Source organism: Pelodiscus sinensis, chromosome 22, assembly GCF_049634645.1.
Source record: "Pelodiscus sinensis isolate JC-2024 chromosome 22, ASM4963464v1, whole genome shotgun sequence".
Taxonomy (NCBI): Eukaryota; Metazoa; Chordata; order Testudines; family Trionychidae; genus Pelodiscus; species Pelodiscus sinensis.
Genome location: NC_134732.1, coordinates 11,311,309 through 11,334,216, shown reverse-complemented (window position 1 = coordinate 11,334,216; position 22,908 = coordinate 11,311,309). Strand labels below are relative to the sequence as shown.

Here is a 22,908-nt window from a genome sequence, read left to right as displayed (position 1 = left end):
ATGATTTCTGGAACACAGACTCACTCAGAAGGAAATGCCTCTTTTTATAATGTTAAACTGACAGATGAGGATAAAATCCAATATTCAAATAGTTTGATGGTGCTACTCCTTGCAAAAAATGTTAATAGCGGCCATCAAATACATTCAATTTTATGTACATTTTAGAATTGCTGATTACAGCAAACCTCTTATCAAGATTGTGGGGGTGGGGCGGACTTGGACTGCAAACAACATGACCAGAGTGAAATTACTTACCTGTAAGGAATATTTTTGTTTTTCCAACAACACTTTCAGTTTAATTATGGCTGTAAATGTTATTTTTGTAAAAACATTATTTTGCAAACTGAGCCAATTAGTTCCTCTTTATTGTCTCAGACTGTTAAAAGAAACAGTGGAAACACATATGATTAAACATTTCCTTGCATTTTTTGTAAATCAAACAGCAACAATGTCTAGGGCATTATAACCAGAAATTGAAACGGACTGGGAACAAAACAGCAGAAATTAAACTGCAGAAACAATTAAAAGTAAATTAAAAGTAAAATTAAAAAAACCCCTTCTACTTTAATTATTAGTAAGCTAGGTACGTCCATTTACAAGAACAGAGATTATTTACAAAGATGTAATTTAAAAACCATTTAGCTATTAATTGCAGTTTCTCTTGAATATTGAAAGCACAGATTTGTGTGTGTATGGGGGGGAGTCTGTTGTTTGGGAGGAGTGAAATATTTCTGGCTTTTTCATTACAAATATATCAATAAATATTCAGATCCTCCAGGTTTCACATTTTGGAGGATTGATTTGAATACCAATTTTGAACCCCTTTTACGATGGAGGATTTTTGCCGTGTTTCCATCAGACCCCGGCAGACTCCCTTGTTCTTAATGTCCCTGTATAGGAACAGATCCCAGGCTATTGAAGGCGGATACTCTCAAGACGCCTGGCTCCCAGCGTAGCTCCCTTCTCAACACCTTTACGTTTACCTATACGAACTACAACTCCCATGAAGCTCTCGGAGCACAGTAGGGCACGTAACACCCCCTAGCGGTCGCTGATGCTACGTGCGCTTTAAATCCCGTGAGGAGCCGGGTGGCTAGCGGTGCTTGAGCTGGCAGTCGGGGTGGCAGCCCTGCTGCAGAGACCAGGGACCTAGGTTAGGCGGAGTGAAGGGGAAACAAACGCACCGCCCAGCTGAGGGCTGGGGACAACCCCTGATGAGGACTTGGGGGGCCAAAGCCCAGCAGTAAATCCTTTGCCAGGGAAGCGGGCGGAGAGAGGCGTCTGCATTGCAAGCCCAGCAGCGAGAGCCCAGCAGAGCTGCAGACATGGGGAATCGAGGGATGGAAGACCTCATCCCCCTGGTCAACAGGCTCCAGGATGCCTTCGCGGCTATCGGTCAGAATGCAGACCTGGACCTGCCCCAGATAGCCGTGGTGGGCGGACAGAGCGCCGGGAAGAGCTCAGTGCTGGAAAATTTTGTGGGCAGGTAAGATTTTTAAAATGCAGCCGATTATAGGGGAGGTTATGGGAGCAATGCATTGCTCAACGGACATGCCATGCAATGCTTAATGCAGTGCAATACAGGACAGAGGAGGGGGGCCGATCTTGCCCTCTTCAACTTGAGGTTCTTGGGAGAACCGTCATCCTAGCCCCTGCTACACACACACACACACACTGCACCCTACAATGCAGATATCAGGCGTCTCTGTGAACAGTGACATTCCCTGGATTGTCACCTTCACTAGCAAGAGAGCCCTCTTCCCCTCAGCATAGAAGTGCATGTGTGTGTTTGTATAAATGTCTGCTTTGAAATGGTAATATCTAATTGGGAATTGATCAATGGCGGGCAGCATATTGCTTGGTGGGCTGGGAGGGGTGAGGTGGAGAGTGAGTGTGAAAGAGGTTGAGGGAAGAATGCAGCATCAGGCAAATCCTGCTTTTGGAGTGACTAATGCACAGAAGAAGCCATTTGTTTGGGGGTGGAGAGGGAGTAGGAAGGAACAGAGCTGATGTGCTGCCCACATCCCAGGGGATTTAATGGTTTTAATCCTAAATCGTTTATTTATTTATTTTTGGGAGCTACATACAAGAAGGCAGAATCCTGGGGATGAGCAAGAAGCCAGGATGGTGGAATTCTCCCCCCCCCCCATCCCCCCCCCCGCTGTTGGAGGACAATTGCTGTGGGCACTGGCAGGGTGGGGAGGAAGGCACTGCTTCAAGGGGAAAACGAATAACATAAATGGCTGCATATAAAAAAATCATGGAAATCCAGTAAAGCACAGACTAGTGCTCCATATGTTATGTAATGTCACGGACAGAAATGTCAGGGGGAAAATAGCCACACTCTTGTGTGTCCTTTATTTTTATCACGTCAAAGACCTGCGAGCCAGAACCAAAAATGATACAGGTTCCACATCTTTTTTGGCAATGTATTATCTAAGGTGATTTAAAAAAATACTAATCAGTGAATATTGTGTGTGCAGATAAATAATTGTATAAAAACCTGTTAATACCAAGATGCCCTTTAGCCATGGTGATCTGAGGACTAGCTCCATCAAGACTAGATTTCTTGTTTGCTTTAAGTTTCACCCTGAAGAATCCCACAAGAAAATGCTAGGAAGATTGGATTCACATAGCATGTCCTCAGCTCCTGATTATACCTGGCTAGATATAGGACATGCCTTGAACCACACGCAGCTACCTAAAGATGGATGTGCTTGTTGTGAGGCTGTGCAGCAGTGGACTTTAAGTTCAATTTCATTTTCCCCCACCCCTTTCTCTGTCCTCCATAGTGGCTGCCATGTCAGGAGCTGGGGGGAGAAGCAGAAAAAGCAATGGTTATTCCCCTACGTGTTCAACTCCCTGGGTGCTACCATTTTGTGACCGTGATATTCTGGTGCTTTCCCTTCATGTGACCTTCACATTAATCACCAGCAGTTTCAACAAATACCAGATGATCAGGGAAGGTGGTCTGCACACACATAGTATACACAACACCTGGAGTGTATCCTGAGCTTGTTTGTAGCTTGCTTAAGCTATTGTGGCCCTGGCTTGCTATAATCCTTCCCTATTAGGCACTGCTATCCTTTATGACCAAGATACAGGTTAGTGCTGATTTCCCTGGGAGGAATTACTTTCTTCCACCAACTGCATTCTCCCTCTTCTTCCCCTGCTTTATTGCATGGGCACTCTCCTTCTCTTTCGCCCCTACTAGCCCCTGCACTATGACATCTGCTATTTTATAGCTCTATTATCATTGAAAGAGTCTGTCATGAGCCCAAATAGCTCCAGTTTTTGTGGTATTTGAACAGAGTAAGTCCAGTATGCTGTACAGGGGCTCAGGTGACCCTGAGCAATGAGACTCAGTATGGCATTAGGAAGATGCCACTGCTGCTGTTTTTGAGGAACAAGAAAACATAGCAGGAATCAGAGTTGTTTAAATAAAATCTCCCATTGTCACATACTCAAAAGAGCCTGAGATTCTTCTCTGCTGATTTTCAATGGTCTATTTCAGAGATTCCATTCTGAATTAGTGTACCTGGGAATCAGGATGTGGGAAGGCTGTCCAGAAGCCTCCGCTATAATTATGGTTTATTTGTATTACCACAATACTTAGGAGCTCCCATCGTGGAGCAGGACCCCATAGTGGTAAGTGCTGCACAAATACCAGAACAAAAAGATAGTTTCTGCCCTCAAAAGCTTACAACCCACTGTGATCAAACCTGCTGGGAAGAGAAAAAGGGTTCCCAGAACTGTTACTGAGCAAAACCTTGGTTAGCCCGTTGAGTTTGTTGCTGTCATGGTCCCCCCAAATCTATCTTTTGTGGAAGTTCTATATGGTGACTACAGCAAGGATGTACCAAGTGTGTTCATTGAGCAAGAGCTGTTTCAGAGCAAATAGCTCCTTTCTTTTAGATAGAGCAAGCAGAAGGGGACAAATTGTAACTTCACTGATTCCAATGCAGAGCTTGAGCTTAGCGGCTTGACGGAGGGTGAATGAACTGAATTATATTATCCATAATTTGCCAGTGACCTTTGTCTCAGTAGGGCTCATGACCTCACTACATCCTATCAGTTGTCTCCATGGTAGCACATTATGGTGCCAGAGCTTTTACGATAATGAAGTAACGAAGGTACCCACACAGGAGCTGACAGGAGAGGATACAAACAAAATAATTCAGGGAAATAATCGGAGAGAAAACAGAAAATGAATCAAAGGGAACTACTGAGTTCTTCAGTTTGATGCCATTAAGTGGCTGGTGGCTCTGGAGATTGGTAATAGATCTGAATCCTCTTGCTACTGGAAGTACCTCTCTACACTACACAACCAATCATGTTTAAATATGGCTGTAACTCAGCCATGGTCTAAGGCGGTGCTCTTCATTATTTTTGAAGTGGGAGCTACTTTGGCAAAAACCCTTCTATGTGAGCCACATTCCATAGGCCCCACCCCTTTCCTAAAGCCCCACCCTGCTCATTCCATCTCCCCCACTCACTCTCCCCCAGTCTCACTCATTTTCACCAGGCTGGGGAAGGGGGTTGAGGTCCAGGAAGGGGTATGGGATCTGGGCTGGTGCCAAGGGGTTCGCAGAGTAGGAGGGGACTCTGGGCTGAGCCTGGGGTGGAGGATTGGGGATACAGGAATGGGCGATGGGTGCAAACTCTGAGAGGGAGTTTGGGTGCAAGGAGGGGACTCCAGGCTGGTGCAGATTGTTGGGGTGCAGGAGGGGTATGGGTTGCTTGCTCTGGGAGGGTGTCAGGGCTGGCACAGAGGGTACAGGTGTAGTAGAAGGTACAGGGTGTAAGCTTGGGGCTGGAGCAGGGGTTTGGGCTGCAGGAGGGAGTTGGCTGTTTCTGGGAGTGGCATGGGGCCTGGATAGGCAGGGAGCCCGTCTTAGCGGCAGCCCGACTACTCTACCAGAGATAGCAACCAACAGGGAGCTGCACTTTGGGTCCATGAGAGCCACCACTGGCTTGCAGGCCTTGCAATGAAGAACACTGTTCTAAAGTATTTTTCCTTATTTGTGTGCCCACAGAAAGTCATCTTAGGGAGCCCTGTTTTAATCGTCACCAGTATCTAGGCTAAACTGTGTCTCTTTAACATGATTATGACATTTTTTTTTCTGGGAAGAAGAATTTGTGTTCTAACTTGATGGGCTCACACACAATAAAATGTGGTTATTGCGATAGCCTGTATCACTGTTTTTTTGGGGGTCAGGCTGAGAGAGAGTTTGGGTCATCACCACCTGACCACTGTTTGGTGCATAATGCCAAAGGATGTTGTGAAGACCAGGACTTTAATAGGGTTCAGAAAAGAACTACATAAATTCTTGGAGGTTAGGTCCATCAATGGCTATTAGCCAGGATGGGTAGGACTGGTGTCCCTAGCCTCTGTTTGTCACAGGCTGGAAATGGATGACAGGAGAGGGATCATGTGATGATTTCCTGTTGTGTTTACTCCCTCTGGGCCACTGTGGGCAGACAGGACACTGGGCTAGATAAACCTTTGGGCTGACCCAGTCTGGCCGTTCTTATGTTCACAATATGAAATGAGTTTGGTGGTTTTCAGCCCAGTTCTCCATGGAGAGGTATCCACATTAAAAAACAAACAGACCCCAACCCAGTTGACAATAGTTGGTCCTTTTGATGGGGATGTTTCAGCAGAGAGGCTGAGGACTAAATGTATCATGAAGATTAAACTCCCCTTCCCTCTTAATTCTAGAGATAGTTCCTCCAGATCAGGGGTTTTCAACCTTTTTTTCCTGAGGCTCCTCAAGCATGCTACTCCACAGCCCACCTGTGCCATAATTGGTTTTCTGCTTATAAAAGCCAGAGCCAGTGTTAGGGGGCGGCCAGCAGGTCCACTGCTTGGGGCCCCACCCCACATGGGCTCCCATGAAGCGAAGTTGCTCAGGCTTCTACTTCAGCCATAAGTGGCAGGGCTTAGGGCCCCAAACTTCAGCCAGGTTCAGTGGGGCTTCAACTTTCTGTCCTGGGCCCCAGCAAGTCTAATACTGGTCCTGCTTGGCAGAACCCCTGACACCTGCAGGGGGCCCAGATCTCTGGTAGAGAACCACTGCTCCAGATCACATCGGCATGGTAGGATGGGGCTGGTTTAACTAACATCATACCTGATCCATGGATAAACAGGACTTCCGTCTCTAGGGCTTCCAAGCCAGCCTCTTCTGCTACCACCAACAGTCAGCGTATGCTGGATTTTTCAAAATAGAGAGGAACTACACTGAATGCAATAAATGTTATTTTGTTTGATATCTTATCAAACAAGTACTTCTTCTTCTGAGTGCGATGGTTCGCTAGTCACTGCTAATTACTCTTCCAGTATCACTTACTCCACTGTTAACAGATTACCCAACAATGCAAAGCCTGTATTTATAATAGCAGATGTTGTTGCGGCTGCTGTATGTACTTCTGCTGCTGAGGACTCCGCATGGTGACTGTAACACCAGATGACGGTGGTAAAATCCTCTAAAGGTGTGGGATGAGACTGACAGAAGAAGGGCAGCTGGCATCTTTCTTCCCAGACTGGTTTATCCTGAGGCCTCAAAGTTGGCAGGAAGCTTAGTTTTGGTCATCCCTAAGCGTTTGGATACTGTGAATGTGCTACAGTTAGGGCAACATCTTATGGATTCACCCTCCCCTTTTTGTTCCTGATGTCTGTTTGCTACTTCAGAGTGCCTGCATGAATAGTCTATTATACAGACTGCCAGTGTCAGACGAACTCCTTGGATGGAGTGAGTAAAGTGTGGGGATACATGCTGCCAATCTAACTTGAGCTGTAGCTTCCCAAGTTGAGAGTGTAGGCCAGGGCTGGGCAAGATGCAGCCTGAGGGTTAGATTTGGCCCACTTAACAGTTTGATCCGGCCTACAGGCTGCATTTGGCTGCTTTCTATTTACATCCTGCTGCCCAGGCCACCAAATTTCCAGGTAGTGGCTCAGGCAACAGGATCCTATTTAAATGGCTCCAAGTCGTGGTGCTATCTGGCAGGGGCTGGAGCCGCAACCTTTTAAATAGCCACAACAACCCTGGGCAGCTGCCATGCAATGTGGTAGTGGTGGGGCCAGGAGCCACAAGCCTTTTGCTGTGTTTTTAATTCAAAGCCTTCAGCCCCAGACAGCTCGGGGGGGGAGGGGGGTTTCCGCAGGCCCCACCCCTTCCAGAGGTGAAGACGGCCCATGACCACATAGCAAAATTCATTAAGTGGCCCTTTTGTGAAAATTATTGCCCACTCCTGGTGTAAGCAATAAAATGGAGGTGTCCAAGAACAGTTGTTTCCAGAGGCCAAAAATGTTCACTCTCCTTTTATGACAAATAAATAAGTAAATAAACGTTTTTGAAGACTTAAGATAACTAATCCTTCCAATATCCCAGGAATAGGAAACTATTTTCACTATTAAATGAAAAAAAGCTAAGTTGCAGTGCCACTAAGGGTATGTCTACACTAGCCCCATAGTTCGAACTAGGGAGGCTAATGTAGGCATTTGAACTTACAAATGAAGCCCAGGATTTAAATATCCCGGGCTTTATTTGCATGTTCCCATCCGGTCGCCATTTTTAAATCCCATTAGTACGAACTAACTGCCCGTGGCTACACGCGGCAGTCAAACATTAATTCGAACTAAGTCCTTAGTTCGAATGAACTGTTACTCCTCGTAGAATGAGGTGTAACAGTTAATTTGAACTAAGGACTTAGTTCGAATTAACATTTGACTGCCGCGTGTAGCCACGGGCAGTTAGTTCGGACTAATGGGATTTAAAAATGGCGTCTGGACGGGAACATGCAAATAAAGCCCGGGATATTTAAATCCCGGGCTTCATTTGTAAGTTCAAATGCCTACATTAGCCTCCCTAGTTCGAACTACGGGGCTAGTGTAGACATACCCTTAGTGACTTGCTCAGAGTCATGAGGCCATGAGAACCCACCCAATATTTTATTAATTCCAGACCTGAGCATTAGCCTCAAGATCTTCCTGCCTTCATAAAACCTTTTAAATCCAAATCAAGTCCCAAAGATGGAATGCTTTCCATGCTGAGTAAGGAGTCTCACACCTTTTCCACACACAACACTTGTAGGCTGTGTCTACACTGCACCCCTTTTCTGGAAAAGGGATGCAGATTAGACACTTCGGAATTGCAAATGCCGCGGGGGATTTAAATATCCCCCGCGGCATTTGCATTTACATGGCTGCCGCTTTTTTCTGGCTCGGGGTTTTGCCAGAGAAAAGCGCCAGTCTAGACGCGATTTTCAGGAGAATAAACCCTTTTCCGGAGGATCCCTTATTCCTACTTTCAAGTAGGGGATTCTCCGGAAAAGGGTTAATTTTCCGGAAAATCGCATCTAGACTGGCGCTTTTCTCCAGCAAAACCCCGAGCCAGAAAAAAGCGGCAGCCATGTAAATGCAAATGCCGCGGGGGATATTTAAATCCCCCGTGGCATTTGCAGTTCCGAAGTGTCTAATCTGCATCCCTTTTCTGGAAAAGGGGTGCAGTGTAGACACAGCTGTTCTGTTTTAACTGCATGGTATAGTTCAAGCATTAAAATCCCTACCAGGCACTGCCAAAGAGTGTGCAGGCCCCCAAGGCAGCACACTGAGACACACAGCTGTATGGCTGGGTGGGCGGAGCTGGGAGCTGGGCAGCACGGGGTCCTGAATGCATGGGGCCCTGAATGTGCGGGGCCCAAGGCGACTGCCTCGCTCGCCTTGCCCAAAGGCCGGGCCTGATCCCCACGGAGGATCAAGTTCTACTGGCATCAATGCACTTATACTGGTATATCTTATTCCCATTTGAGTAGGGGAGCTCTACCACTAGAAGTACTTTTATGCCTGTATAACTGTCGCCACACTAGGGACGATACTAGTATAACTACTTCAATAAAAAATATCACACCCCTAACCAACATAGTTATGTGTGTATACAGAATTGGTCTTCATGTGTTTGCCTCATGTGGATGCTCAGCAACATAAACCAACTCATACAGTAAACTTCCGATAATCCGGCACCTTTAGGACCCAGGGGGTGCTGGATTATCAGATATGCCAGACTATCAGAAGGGGGGGCTATGAGGGGTCTGGGGTGGGGTGGGAGGGGATGCCACTCCAGGCCCCTCATAGCCCCTCCTTCCCATAATCCGGCTCTGTCCCAGGCATCCCCGATTCAGCCGCTGCTGGTCAGTTTCAGCAGCGGCTGACTTGGGGACGCCTGGGGCAGAGCAGCTGGGGTGCTGCCGAGTTGGTCCCATGGCCCCGGGGGGCAGCACTCCAGGACCAACCCGGCAGCACTCCAGCTGCTCTGCCCCCGGCTTCCCTGATTCAGCTGCTGGTCAGTTTCAGCAGCGGCTGAATCAAGGAAGCCGGGTGCAGAGCAGCTCCAATTGTCCAGCTGCCCCGAGCACTTCCGGGTTCCCGATGGTGCCGGACCATCAGGAGTGCCGGAGCATTGGATGCCGGACCAATGGAGTTTTACTATATAAAGCTCATCCCTGCCTATACCAAGCGATAGCCTTGAGATGCATTGTTTTGCAGTAACTGAATACAAGGTTAGGAGCCAAGGAATTGGTCTTGGATTTTATTCTAGCGCCTGACATTTTTGGTGACTTTGGGTGAGTAATTTAATATCTCTGACTCATTCTCCCCATCTATAAAATAGGGATAATGACAGATGATTATATTAGGATCTATCTATCTGTCTATCTATCTATCTATCTTAGAGAGTTTGTGCATCTGTTTGTCCATGAATCCATCCATCAGTCTGAGTCCATTTGTTCAAGAATTCCTAAACAATGAGAGCTAGGACCACCAAATTTGGTATGCAGTTTCCTCTTATCCAAACTTAAAGCAAGGTCAGGGTTTGATTGTGGCAGGAAAATAGGATGTGCCTGGAATCTGATTATTGTTCATAACATGGAAAGGGAGGAATCTGAGGGCGTAAACCTCATTTTTTGAGGAAAAGCGGCTTTTCAAAAAAGGGGGGGTTGCTGAAAAAACCCATGTCTTGCCAAAAGCTCCACTTTTGAAAGTAGATCAAAAGTGAGATCCTTTTTCGACACTTCAGCATAGTCTAGATGAGCCCTGAGAGCAGGGACAGTTGTGCTCTGGAATGACCACTGGGGCAGTGAGAGTGGGGGACAGTTATACTGCAGAGTGACCACAGGGGCTGGTTATACTAAGAAGAGAGTGGGCATCTGTGGCTGGGACTCACTAAATTGCCAGACATGGGAAAGTGGCTGCCTTACCCCAACACCCGCCCCCAGTCCTTGGGTGCAGCGCTGGATGGGAAGGGAGCCTTGCTGATTAACGGCCCTCCAGGGCCCCTCTCTCCCACACCCAGAAGAACTAGCAGCTGGAGCCAGGCAACTTCTTCCTTCTCTTCTCAAGCAAACACTATGGCTGTGTTCGTCAATGCTGCCCATGGGAAATGTGTGCCCAGAGCCCCCAGAGAGTTTTGAAGAATTAGCCTGTACATGTCCTTATGTCCACTCACCATACAGAGTAACAATAGCATTTATATATTACTGTAATGGTCAGATTTTCATTTATCCCAAGAGCCTTATATACAACCCTGGCAGTAGAAAGGCCTTAAAGTGGGTGTAAATGTGAATCATGCCCTCTTTGGAACTCCTTTTCTCATCTAGTGCTGTGAAGGAACCTTAACGAGGTGAGAATCTAGCCCTAAATCTTAAAAGCATTGCACAGTGCACACACCTATGAGGAAATTGACTAATAATACTATCCCCATTTTGAAGACTGGAAGAGAGAGGCATGCAGGGTGAAGTGATTTGTCCAGGAAATAGAGGTTGACAGCACAAGAGCCAGGGTTAGAACTCCTGGCTTCTAGTCCTGGGCTCATGCCTTTTAATGCAATCCATTTATATTCCAACAGCTGAATTGTAACTTTTGGTTTGATTCGGCCGTATGTATACATACAAACAGTAGTAAGGCTCTGATATTTAATAAATATCCATTTTCCTAAGGGTAGTAAAAAGCAACAAAGTACAGTGCAGCACAAGAGTAACTATATATAGCATGCCATGATGAGCCACAAGAAAAAGGAATTAACTCAAGAGAAATGTACATAGCTCTTAGGAATTGCCTGCAGCAGGAAGAGCTGCAGGAAGCACACTTGAGCCAAAATATAACCTGGGTGATCAGAATATTTTAAACAGAATATAAATATACAATTGCAAACCTAGATCATAGAATCATAGAGCTGGAAGAGACCTCAGAAGGTCATCAAGTCCAGCCCCCTGCTCTAGGCAAGAACAATCCCAACTAAATCAACCCAGCCAGGGCTTTGTCAAGCCGAGACTTAAACACCTCTAGGGATGGAGACTCCACTACTTCCCTAGGTAACCCATTCCAGTGCTTCACTACCCTCCTAGTGAAATAGTTTTTCCTAATGTCCAACCTGGACCTCTCCCACCACAACTTCAGACCATTGCTCCTTGTTCTGCCATCTGTCACCACTGAGAACAGCCTCTCTCCAGCCTCTTTGGAACCCCCCTTCAGGAAGTTGAAGGTTGCTATCAAATCCCCCCTCACTCTTCTCTTCTGCAGACTAAACAGACCCAACTCCCTCAGCCTCTCCTCATAGGTCATATGCTCCAGCCCCCTAATCATTTTGGTTGCCCTCTGCTGGACCCTCTCCAATGCGTCCACATCCTTTTTGTAGGGGGGGGGGCCCTAGAACTGGACACAATACTCCAGATGTGGCCTCACCAAAGCTGAATAAAGGGAAATAATGACATCTCTGGATCTGCTGGCAATGCTCCTCTTAATGCAACCTAATATGCCATTAGGCTTCTTGGCTACAAGGGCACACTGGTGACTCATATCCAGCTTCTCATCCACTGTAACCCCCAGGTCCTTTTCTGCAGACCTACTACTTAACCAGTTGGTCCCCAGCTTGTAACTATGCTTGGGATTCTTCCGTCTCAAGTGCAGGACTCTGCTGTAGATATTCCTGCTGTAACTCTTGTTTACGTGAATTATCTGGTGGATACTCACATGAGTTAGGATGCAAATTCTAGACCTACATAAACTCAAGTTTCTTTGTATATTATATTATCACTATTTACTGAAGCAGATCACAGAAGTCTCACACCGTTAGAACCACTATCCTTTTCACCTTAGCTCTTTTGACATTTTCTAACACTGTAACATAAGCGTCGAACTTGTATTTGGTAGGGAAAAAAGTGTGTTCTTCCCATATGTTTGCTAATATGTGATAAATATCATGGGGTAAAATCCTAGTGAAAACAAGTTAGTTGCCATTTTAACATATGTTAGCATATCAGAGAAAACCCTAGAGCAGGGGTTGGCAGCCTTTTGAAACCCAAGAGCCAAACTACATCAAAATTCCAAACAAGTGATCAATAAAGAGCCGTATAAGTGCCTATTTGCATGACTGAAAATATACAACTTAATATTATTGATAATTGACATGAATGAAACATTGTACTCACAGACTTTATTTAATGGGAGTTCTGCTGCTGCATCTTTTCATGCGTTTCTTTGATGTTTACATCATAACTGGTCAAATTCAGGTCCATTCATGCACTCAAGTTACAGGAGTAATTACACGTTTTTAAAATACTTTGAATTAATTTTTCATTTTAATTTAAAAAGTTGCATGTATTTTGGGAATGACAAAAGAGCCATATTTGGTTTCATACTGAGACATATTTGGCTCGAGAGCATAGGTTGCAGACCCCTGCCCTAGAGCTTAGGGTTTAACTCAACCTGCTAACATGTGAAAACTACAAACTGCCTTCTCTTCACTAGCATTTTATCGTGTGCTAATTATGGATCTAAACATCCATTTAATTGTCTAACCAGTTAAACATTTTGTTTAACCCATTAATAAATTAAAGGGGGGGGATGAGTGGGCTGTAGCCTCCCCCTCCCCCCCGCAGGCACTGTTCTAGCCTGGACAGAGCAGCTCTTGCGTGTGCCACCCCTCCCCCATCTCCCATTAAGGGTAAGGCTTATTGGTTAACCGGTTAAACCTTCACAAGTACTGTTTGTTTTGTTATCTGACATGGTAGGAACACATTTTTTTCCCTAGTGTAAAAACACCTCTCTTCCTTTCTTTGCATTTCTTTCCTGTCTTTCATCTGAGGCTCTCCTAGCATTCTAAGACATTAATTCATCTTCACAATACTCTGCTGAGGTAGGTAAGTGTTAGTATGCCAGTGTTACAGGGGTCAAACTGAGGCACAGAACTGCTAAGTGATCTGAGTGCACACCAAGGCCAGGTCAAACTTACAACTACATCACTCAGGGATGGGAAAAATCCACACCCCACGCAATGTAGTTATATTGTCTTAACCCACAGTATAGACAGAGGTATGTCAATAGGAGAGCTTCTCTTACATAGCTACTGCCTCATGGGGAGGTGCATTATCTACACCAAGAGAGCAACTCTCCTGTCGGCCCACTAGCATTTACAAAGCAGTGCTGTGAAGATAAGCCCTTTGTCAGGTACAGAACTCAGGAGTCCTGACTACTAGTTCCCTGCCCTAATCACTAAATAAACGTTCTAAAGAAAGAGCATATAAATATTCAGCATCTCGTACATAATTCTGTATAAATATAAGAGTATGAATTAAAAGCAAGTGTACTGAGACCGAACTTGAAACGTTTCAGATCTGACATTCAGAGATGCTGAGAAGCCACCTCTCCATTTGACTTCATTGGGGGCTGTGTCTCAAGTTTGGCCTACAGAAATTGAGGTGCTTCAAATCTGAGGCCACATCTGCCTAAATCAAATAAGATAAAAACTTCTCCCTTGCCTGACTTAAGGCTTGATGCGTCCACATGTTGAGCATCCCCAGCTCACGCTGACTTAGTTTGATCTTGCCCCATAAAGATCAGTGGGATTTCCTAAGTAAAGGATGCTCAGAATCTTGCAGGACAAGCCCCAAAGAGAGCAACCGAATTAACATAAAAGTTAATGAATCAAAGAAAATCTGTCTCTTGCTGTTTTACTGAAGGGGCAGAATTTGCCATGGTGTGTTGAGCAGCGAATTTATTTGTAAGCAGAAGCCAAAGTTATAAGTGTTCCACCCATGCTAGGATTTTTCATTCAGTGCACTTATGTAGCAGAACCAGAGGGAGTTGCTAAGGAGGTTATAGGCATCCACCCAAGATGTAACAGCTTTCTGGCTAGTTGCACACAATAAAATGAACTTCTTTTGGGGCAGCCTCTCCAAATGAAAAGTATCCTACTACCAATACCCACAATCATCCCCTTGCCTTCATGAGACATATGCTGAATGGAATTCTTGAAGATTTAGATATTGGCATAGAAAGCATGTTTATTAAGTTTGCAGATGATACCGAGCTGAAAGGGGTTATAAATGCTTTGGAGGATAGGGTCATAATTAAAAATGATCTGGACAAACTAGAGATATGGTCTGAGGTAACTAGGAGGAAGTTTAATAAGGACAAATGCAAAGTACCCCACCTAGGAAGGAACAATTCTACTGGAAAGGTATAACAAGTGGGGTTCCGCAGGGGTCTGTTTTGGGACTGTTTTTTTTCAATATCTTCATCAACAATTTAGATATCGGCATAGAGAGTACACTTATTAAGTTTGCAGATGATATCACGCTGGGAGGGGTTGCAACTGCTTTGGAGGATAGGGTCATAATTCAAAATGATCTGGACAAACTGGAGAAATGGTCTGAGGTAAACAGGATGAAGTTTAATAAGGACAAATGCAAAGTGCTCAACTTAAGAAGGAACAATCAGTTTCACACATACAGAATGGGAAGCGACTGTCTAGGAAAGAGTACGGCAGAAAGGGATCTAGGGGTTATAGTGGAACACAAACTAAATATGAGTCAACAATGTGATGCTGTTGCAAAAAAACCAAACATGATTCTGGGATGCCTTAACAGGTGTGTTGTGAGCAAGACACGAGAAGTCATTCTTCCATTCTACTCTGCACTGATTGGCCTCAGTTGGAGTATTGTGTCCAGTTCTGGGCGCCACGTTTCAAGAAAGATGTGGAGAAACTGGAGAAGGTCCAGAGAAGAGCAACAAGAATGATTAAAGGTCTAGAGAACATGACCTATGAAGGAAGACTGAAAAAATTGGTCTTGTTTAGTTTGGAAAAGAGAAGATTGAGAGGGGACATGATAGCGGTTTTCAGGTATCTAAAAGGGTGTCGCAAGGGGGAAGGAGAAAACTTGTTCTTCCTGGCCTCTGAGGATAGAACAAGAAGCAATGGGCTTAAACTGTAGCAAGGGAGGTTTAGATTGGACATTAGGAAAAAGTTCTTAACTGTCAGGGTGGTCAAACACTGGAATAAGTTGCATAGGGAGGTTGTGGAATCTCCATCTTTGGAGATATTTAAGAGTAAGTTAGATAAATGTCTGTCAGGGATGGTCTAGACAGTACTGGGTCCTGCCATGAAGGCGGGGGCCTGGATTCGATGACCTCTTGAGGTCCCTTCCAGTCCTAGGATTCTAGGATTCTAAAACTGAGAGGGGACATGATAGTAGTTTTCAGGTATCTAAAAGGGTGTCACAAGGAGATGGGAAAAAATTGTTCTCCTTGACCTCCTCCTTGATAGGACAGAAAGCAATGGGCTTAAATTACAGCAAGGGAAGTAAACTTCTTAATTGTCAGGGTGGTTAAACACTAGAATAAATTGCCTAGGGAGGTTGTGGAATCCCCAGCACTGGAGATATTTAAGAGCAGGTTAGATAGACATCTATCAGGAAAGATCTAGATGATGCTTGGTCTGCCATGAGGGCAGTGGAATGGACTTAATGATCTGTCAAGGTCCCTTCCAGTTCTAGTATTCTATGATTGTAAGATATCATTGGGTGTAATCCTTTCCTTCTTTCTTTGCAATGTGTAACAAAGCACAACTGTAGGGAGGTGAGCTGCAACTACATCTGTACAGGGGCGGCCCGTGAGTCTAGGTGAGCCTGGCAGCTGCCTAGGGCGCCGCTGGCCTGGGCGCCGAATGATGATGTCACGGGGCACCGGGGCACCCCGTGATGATTTCACGGCCATTGATGGCCGTGCAGGCAGGGGTGCCGATTGCACCTCCCTGCCTACGGTGCCAGCTGCTGCAGCCAGCCTCGGGCCGCTCCTGGATCTGTATTATTTTTAAACCCCTCAGTCTTATGATGCATGGCAGGAAATGCAACCTTTGCAACAGAACAACGCTCTCATTACAGTGAAAAAGCATCCCCTCTGATCTCAGAACTCTGAGATCAGGATGTGCAAAAATAGAACTGGATCCTAAATGGAGGGGGACACCTAGGTAAGTGGGTAGGTGAATCTTGTGGCTAAAGAAAGGGTCTAGATTTCAGGGGACCTAAATTCTGTTCTTGGCTCTGCTGCTCACTTGCTATGTGACTAAGAATGTAAAATCTAATTTAATTGATTAACCAGTTAAACATTATGTTTAACCAGTTAACTGATTAAAGGGAACACGGATGGGAGGGCCACGCCAGCCCTTGGGCTGGAGAAGCCCCCCCTCTGCAGGCAGGGGCTGCTCTAGTCTGGTTGGAGCAGTCCCTGCCTGCAGGGCACCCAGGCTCTTGGCAGACAAGAGACTGCTCTGGAAGACGGGAGTAACCGCTGTCCACTGCAGGCCCTCCACAGGGCTGGAGCAGCCTCCTGCCCACAACGGTGGGGAGCTGCTCCAGCCCCCACTGGTTAATGGTTAACTAGAACCAGTAGGCATCACCCATTAAGAGTGATGCTTGCCAGTTAACCAATTAACTGATTAACCTTTCCCATCCCTATGTGTGACTTAATATGTCTGCATGGGTATGTCTACACTACCCCCCTAGTTTGAACTAGGAGGGTAATGTAGTCATTCGGAGTTGCAAATGAAGCCCGGGATTTGAATTTCCCGGGCTTCATTTGCATGATGCCGGCCGGCGCCATTTTTAAATGCCGGCTAGTTCGGACCCCGTGCCGCGCGGCTACACACGGCACGGATTAGCTAGTTCGGATTAGGCTTCCTATTCTGAACTAGCTGTAGACCTCATTCCGCGAGGCATACAGCTAGTTCGGAATAGGAAGCCTAATCCGAACTAGCTAGTCCGTGCCGTGTGTAGCCACGCGGCACGGGGTCCGAACTAGCCGGCATTTAAAAATGGCGCCGGCCGGCATCATGCAAATGAAGCCCGGGAAATTCAAATCCTGAGCTTCATTTGCAACTCCGAATGACTACATTACCCCCCTAGTTCAAACTAGGGGGGTAGTGTAGACATACCCCATCTTACTTCCTATCAAAGAAGTAGAACAAAGCGAACCCTGTTACTTAAGTCATAGATGTGGTACAATAACCTATGTCACATCGTATGTAATCTTAATTTATGAATGGGAATACTCTGATCTTAAAATAGGTGGTGCAAGAGAAGTGTCAATAGGAGCATGGGAAAGAAAGGGTCTCTCTTCTATTAATGGCTAAATCTAAGCTCTGCAGGAATAAGAACAACATTCAATTTGCAATTCTTTAAAATCTTTAAAAATATACTGAGGTGATTTATCACAGACCTACCTGTAGGCATCCATGCAGTTCATGTTATCCAACTGATATCCGGAAGAAATTTCCCCCTTGAGATTGTACTGCACAATTATGTGTATTCTATGGAGAATTTGTGCCTTTCTCCAAAACAGCCAGCGTTGGCCACTATCAGAGATAGGCTACTAGATATGATGGATCTGGGATATTAGATGAATTACTAGTGTGTTCAATTATAGCACTTTCTTCATTCTTACATAAATAGCTGTGCAGAGAAACATGGAGAGCTGTGTACATTGTAATCTCTTTGGGACAAGAAATGTCTTTTACTATATGTTTATACAGTGCCTACCACAATGGGGCCCTGATCTGTCAAATAATAATGATTAACAGCACAGTGTTGATAATAGAAAGAAGAAAGAGAAGCATACACCAAGATTGTATTGGAATAGGGGCTGTTCCTGTCATGGCTCCTAGTATGGTTAGATTTATCTGCTGAGAAAGATAGGTACAGACTTCAGTCATAAAGCAGAACAGAAAGCATCTCCGTGATTATAAGTCGGGAAGTAATCAGCTACTCCACAGACCCTAGGACAGAATATATCTGAGGACTTCAAGATGTCTAGAGTCACTGTCTCAACCAGTCTGCCCAAACCTGAAGGGGTCCAGATGACAGAATGTGTAAGGCGTACTGGTTGGCAGCTCCACAATTTTCTCTTCTTCCAATCCAGCCTCTTTATCTAATCTAATATATGGCATCCATCATGGCATCTAGGCACTAATTTACATATTGTCTACCTGGAGTGATTTGATGGATTTTATAGTTAGTCACAGAAAGTATTTTTTTCTCATCGCTTATTACTAAATATAAATATTAGGGTGGTGGTGAAGAGGGGCTGAAGATGATGCTTGTGAATATTGCTCTCTTACTCATCTTCTCAGTATATATTAAATCAGTCCCACTCTTTTAATGGTTTTAAAATGATATTAATGGCTTAATTTAAGCTCAAAGTCAAGCTATTCAGAACAATGAATAATTACACTGTAAAGCTGTAAAGCTTTTCATCTTCAACATGCTTTGCAATCATTTACTAATAAATAATGGTGTCAGAGGTAAAGTAGTTAATTCATTGTCCTAATCCCCATTATAAAGATGAAGAAACTGAGCCGGAGAGGTTAAGTGACTTGCGGAAGGCCACACGTGAATGAATGTCAGACTTGTGATGAGAAGTCAGGTGCTCATGGCTCCTAGTCAGCTGCTAAGTTTACTCTCTGTGTGGGTCATCTGATTCTGTTCTTGCTTACATTAGTTTTGTGCAGATGTAGTTCCATGGAGTTCAGTGGAATTGCTGTTGAGTTACACCACTGTAAGTAAGAGAAGCATGGAACCCTGAGTCTGAAATCTGACCCTATATCCATATGTACATACGGTATGTAAAATCTCCCATGGCTCTTGATTCTTGCTAGACCCAGGAATAACAGAAGGGATAAAGGATGGAATTTCAGCTTTTATGCTCAATCTCTTAACATTCTGCATGAATTAGGTGTTTATGACGATATAATGGGGGTAGATGCTATGCAGATTTCCCCAATTCCTGCTGCCCTGTTAGCATTGCCAACTCATATCTGTTGAGGGTCTCATGATTGTTGTTCTTAATGCCCCAGATGTAGGAATCAAGTTATTAACTTAGAGTCTCAGCTGTTATGTTCATTTTGCAGAAAAGAGCTTGAAAATGTGACCCACTAACTGCTCCCACACCAAGAAACAAAAAGAACCCCAAATATATTATATTTTAAATCTCATGATTTTTAAGCCAGTCTTGTGGGTTTTGGTACATTACTCGTGGTTTCTGAATGTTTGCAGTTGGCCACAGTACCTGGGCCTCTCCTAACATTGGCAGTCATGACAAGCTATGATATGCAAAATGGCATTTGGGTGAACCCAACTCCATTTCACTTGTGACTTAAGACTTGAACTCAGGTCTCTTGAAGTAAAAATGCTGCTTTAATATTAACCCATTACACCAGTCCTGCCCTTCTTTACTTCTCACTTCTTCTTTCATATGGGTCTGTTAAAGCTACAGATATGAAAAGAGAAGGTTGAATTCCCTGGTGTGTAATGCTACTGTAGCGCGTATTAGGAATTGTCACAATCCTGTTTAGCATGCCAGTGCCATCATTTTGTAGCAATGAAACTGTGCCCTGGATATAAGAGGCAGGAGTTATAGATGACAGGTCCCAGGGCAAGATATGTTCCCCCTCCCTGAAAGAGAACACAAAAGATTAAATTGATACTGCCATGGATATCAGCTAATGGGCCAAGGACCATGGCTGAAATGCTGTAAAAATGTTAAGACTGAGCAAAAACCTTAGCTGTGTTTCAGAGCACAGCTTCTTTCTCAGCTGTGTTAAAGGACTTTTTTCTCAGATCATCAACAGGCAGAAGTCCACAGAGACAGTGAGTATTCACTTTTCAACATCTGCAAACATTTTTTACAGTAGAGCTAGTCTGCCCATGAGAGAACTAGAAAGTCTGTTATTCTGCATTCCTCAGATAGGGGGGGAAAAGCCTATGCCGATTTCCTGTACATTGGAGAAAAAGACCTAAAGGCAATATTATGAAGTCCACGTTCATTACTATCAGTGCAGGTCTAGCCTGAGTAAATAGTTCTTTAGGATCTGGCCCTGTGTCTAGAGTTGCAGTGGGGGAGGTCCAGGTTGGATATTAGGAAAAACTATTTCACTAGGAGGGTGGTGAAGCACTGGGATGGATTACCTAGGAAGGTGGTAGAATCTCCATCCCTAGAGGTTTTTAAATCCCCGCTTGACAAAGCCCTGGCTGGGATGACAATTAAGAGGCCACATTTCAGTTCAGAAAGTCTTTCCCTTCTATACAGTTAAAAACGTTTAAGAACAACAGTTTATATTAAAAAACACATTTGCCTCCTTACCGTACATCCTGATGTCTCTCTGAAGATATGGCTACAAAGCATCGGAGAGGTATACTTCTGATATATGTCGTGGCTATCTGTGCTCAAACTAGTGCATTAAAAAAGCAGCATAGATAGCAGCATAAGCAGCTACTTTGGTTAGCCACCCAAATATAAACATAACCAACCCTGCTGTGGGCATGTACTAGAGATATTAAAAAGTGGGTAATTGGGTAAACATGTAAGCGCTGAAAATCTCAGCAGTTACATGGTTACCCATACCTGCAGTGTGCGGCAGCAGCTGGCTTCCCGGGAGCTGGTACATGCCAGGAGCTGTCTTTTAAGCCAGCTCCCAGAATGCATTGGCTCCCCCCTGCAACCACACTCCCAGGGACCCAGCTGCCTCCCTCATGCTGCTGCCTCTGATACAGAGGCAGCAGTGCAGGGTGGCAGTTGGCTCCCTGGGATCCAGTACGCGCCACTGCCTTTGTCTCAGAGGCAGCAATGCAAAGTGGTAGCTGACTCCCGAGGAGTGGGGTGGGGACAGTAACTGAGAAGTGGTTAACCTTTTAAACGATTATAGTTTCACATCCCTAGTACAGTATATACTCAGGCAGTTAGCTTGGGCTGCTGCATGTGCTGCTATGGCCAAACTGCTATTTTTAGACCCTAGTTAGCCCATGTGTCAATTTGCACTGGGCATTATAGCTCCCAGCTTGCTGTCTAGAGATATTCCGAGGGAACAATTCTGCACAACGTAATGGATGAAGTCTCTTATCTTTGATAGGTTTGATTCCCAACTCACTCACACATTTTATACAGATGTAGCTCCATTGACTTCCCTGGAATTACTCTTGATTTATAATGGTGTGGGATCAGGATAAGGTCCTTTGATTCTAGTAAATATACATATAAAGATTACTGCTCTCTCTGACTGGTTGCTGTGATCTCTTTGGTAATCTCTGGCTATTTCTTAAGCTGATTGTGCTTTTACTTCTAATAGAAATGCCTCTATGTATAGCTGGGAATTGCCTGAGCATGGTGGCAGCGTCGAGTGGAAAACTGTTGCCAGATGGGAATGAAGATCAAAATGCAGAGCAAACTCTAGAGATCTCTTATGGGGTGGTACATGATGTGTCGCACTGCAGAGCCAGTCATTTGGCTTTCAGCCCCAAAACCAGGTCACCTCCTTCACTTCAGTGTGGATGTTGAAAGAGATCATAGCAGGATTTCTCCTTCTTGGCTCTGTGGGGGCCTGCTTTTTCCAGAAGTCGTTTCTGTGTGTGTGTGTGTGTGTGTGTGTGTGTGTGTGTGTGTGTGTGTGTGTGTGTGTGTGTGTGTGTGTGTGTGTGTGTGTGTGTGTGCGCGCGCACGCGCGCAATGTTGCCTGGATGGAGAGTATTTGACACTAGAAACCCAGCAGATGAGAGAGGATCCCCAGATAATGAATTTTATTGGCTTTTATTTTTAAGGGCAACATATTTAGAAGTGGTTCCTAATTCGGGGTGTCTCCATTTTGAGGAGCATCAATTCAGACAGCTTTAAAGCACCTAGTCTCAAAATGGGCATCAAAGACTGAAATACTCAAAATCAGAAGCCACTTTTAAAGATTTGGTTACTGAGCTTTTTGGTTGTTTTGTTTTGGTGTGTGTGTGCAGGGAAAGGAGCTTTGGATGATTTTTTCTTCTTCTTTGAGAAAGGGAAGGATGAGGGACAGATGTGATGAGAATGGAAGTCTAGGGTTTTATCTGTTGCCTGCTTGCTCAAGTCAGTGGTCTTCTCACACTGCAGTTCCAATGGATCTCTGTCTTGACCTAACCTAAGGAATCACTTGGTTTGAGGACAGAGGAGTTGATGCTCTATTAATTTAAAATGGGTCCAACCCTAACCTAAAAACATTGTTTTCTGAGGTGAAAATGAGATTCAGCCTCTATGGTCGATCACTCCTGTGGCTGTTGTTTCCTCCATCAGTGCTATGAGGTTTTGAATCAGCCTGTTTTAAACTCAGTACAATGCCCAGGGTTTGCTGTACTGGAGCTGTGAGTGATCAAGCTGCTCTTCCTCAAGGGCAAGAGGAGCAGTGTCTCTGACATAGCATGTTTTCAGCCAGTGTGATCCTAATTACATCTGAAACTGCAGAGGTGCAATGTACAGCAAGGAGCCTGGTACAATTCCTGCATCTCTTCCAGGCAGACATGGATTGGAGGCGTACAGCACCATTTTAATGTTCTCTCTCTAGGACAGCTGCACATCCTCAAACAGTCTGTGATAACATGCCTGCCTCCTGGAGATCCTGCCCGATCCTGCCATGCCTGTAGCTCCAATGCACAGCTTTCAGCCTGTGATAACTCATACAGATGCTGGGAGTCTACCTTCTGCTCCACAATACTGTCCTTTGCTACAAGTCTGTAATAGTGAATATGGACCCTAGACCTTTGTACAGCATAGGATAGTGCATCCAG

At 44.9% G+C, this 22,908-nt stretch overlaps 1 protein-coding gene across 9 annotated transcripts in view; it reads left to right on the top strand.

Annotated features, from left to right (window-relative positions):
- The first annotated feature begins 1,059 nt into the window (after positions 1 to 1,059).
- Positions 1,060 to 22,908, top strand: part of DNM1 (dynamin 1) — a 129,818-nt gene continuing 107,969 nt past the window's right edge. For all 9 annotated transcript variants that reach the window (XR_012897245.1, XR_012897244.1, XM_075905878.1 and 6 more), the window contains exon 1: positions 1,060 to 1,486. Coding sequence is in view for 7 of the 9 variants with exons in the window: in XM_075905878.1 (XP_075761993.1) it covers positions 1,326 to 1,486 (161 nt within the window). In the remaining 2 variants the exon portion in view is untranslated. The remainder of the gene's footprint in view (positions 1,487 to 22,908) is intronic.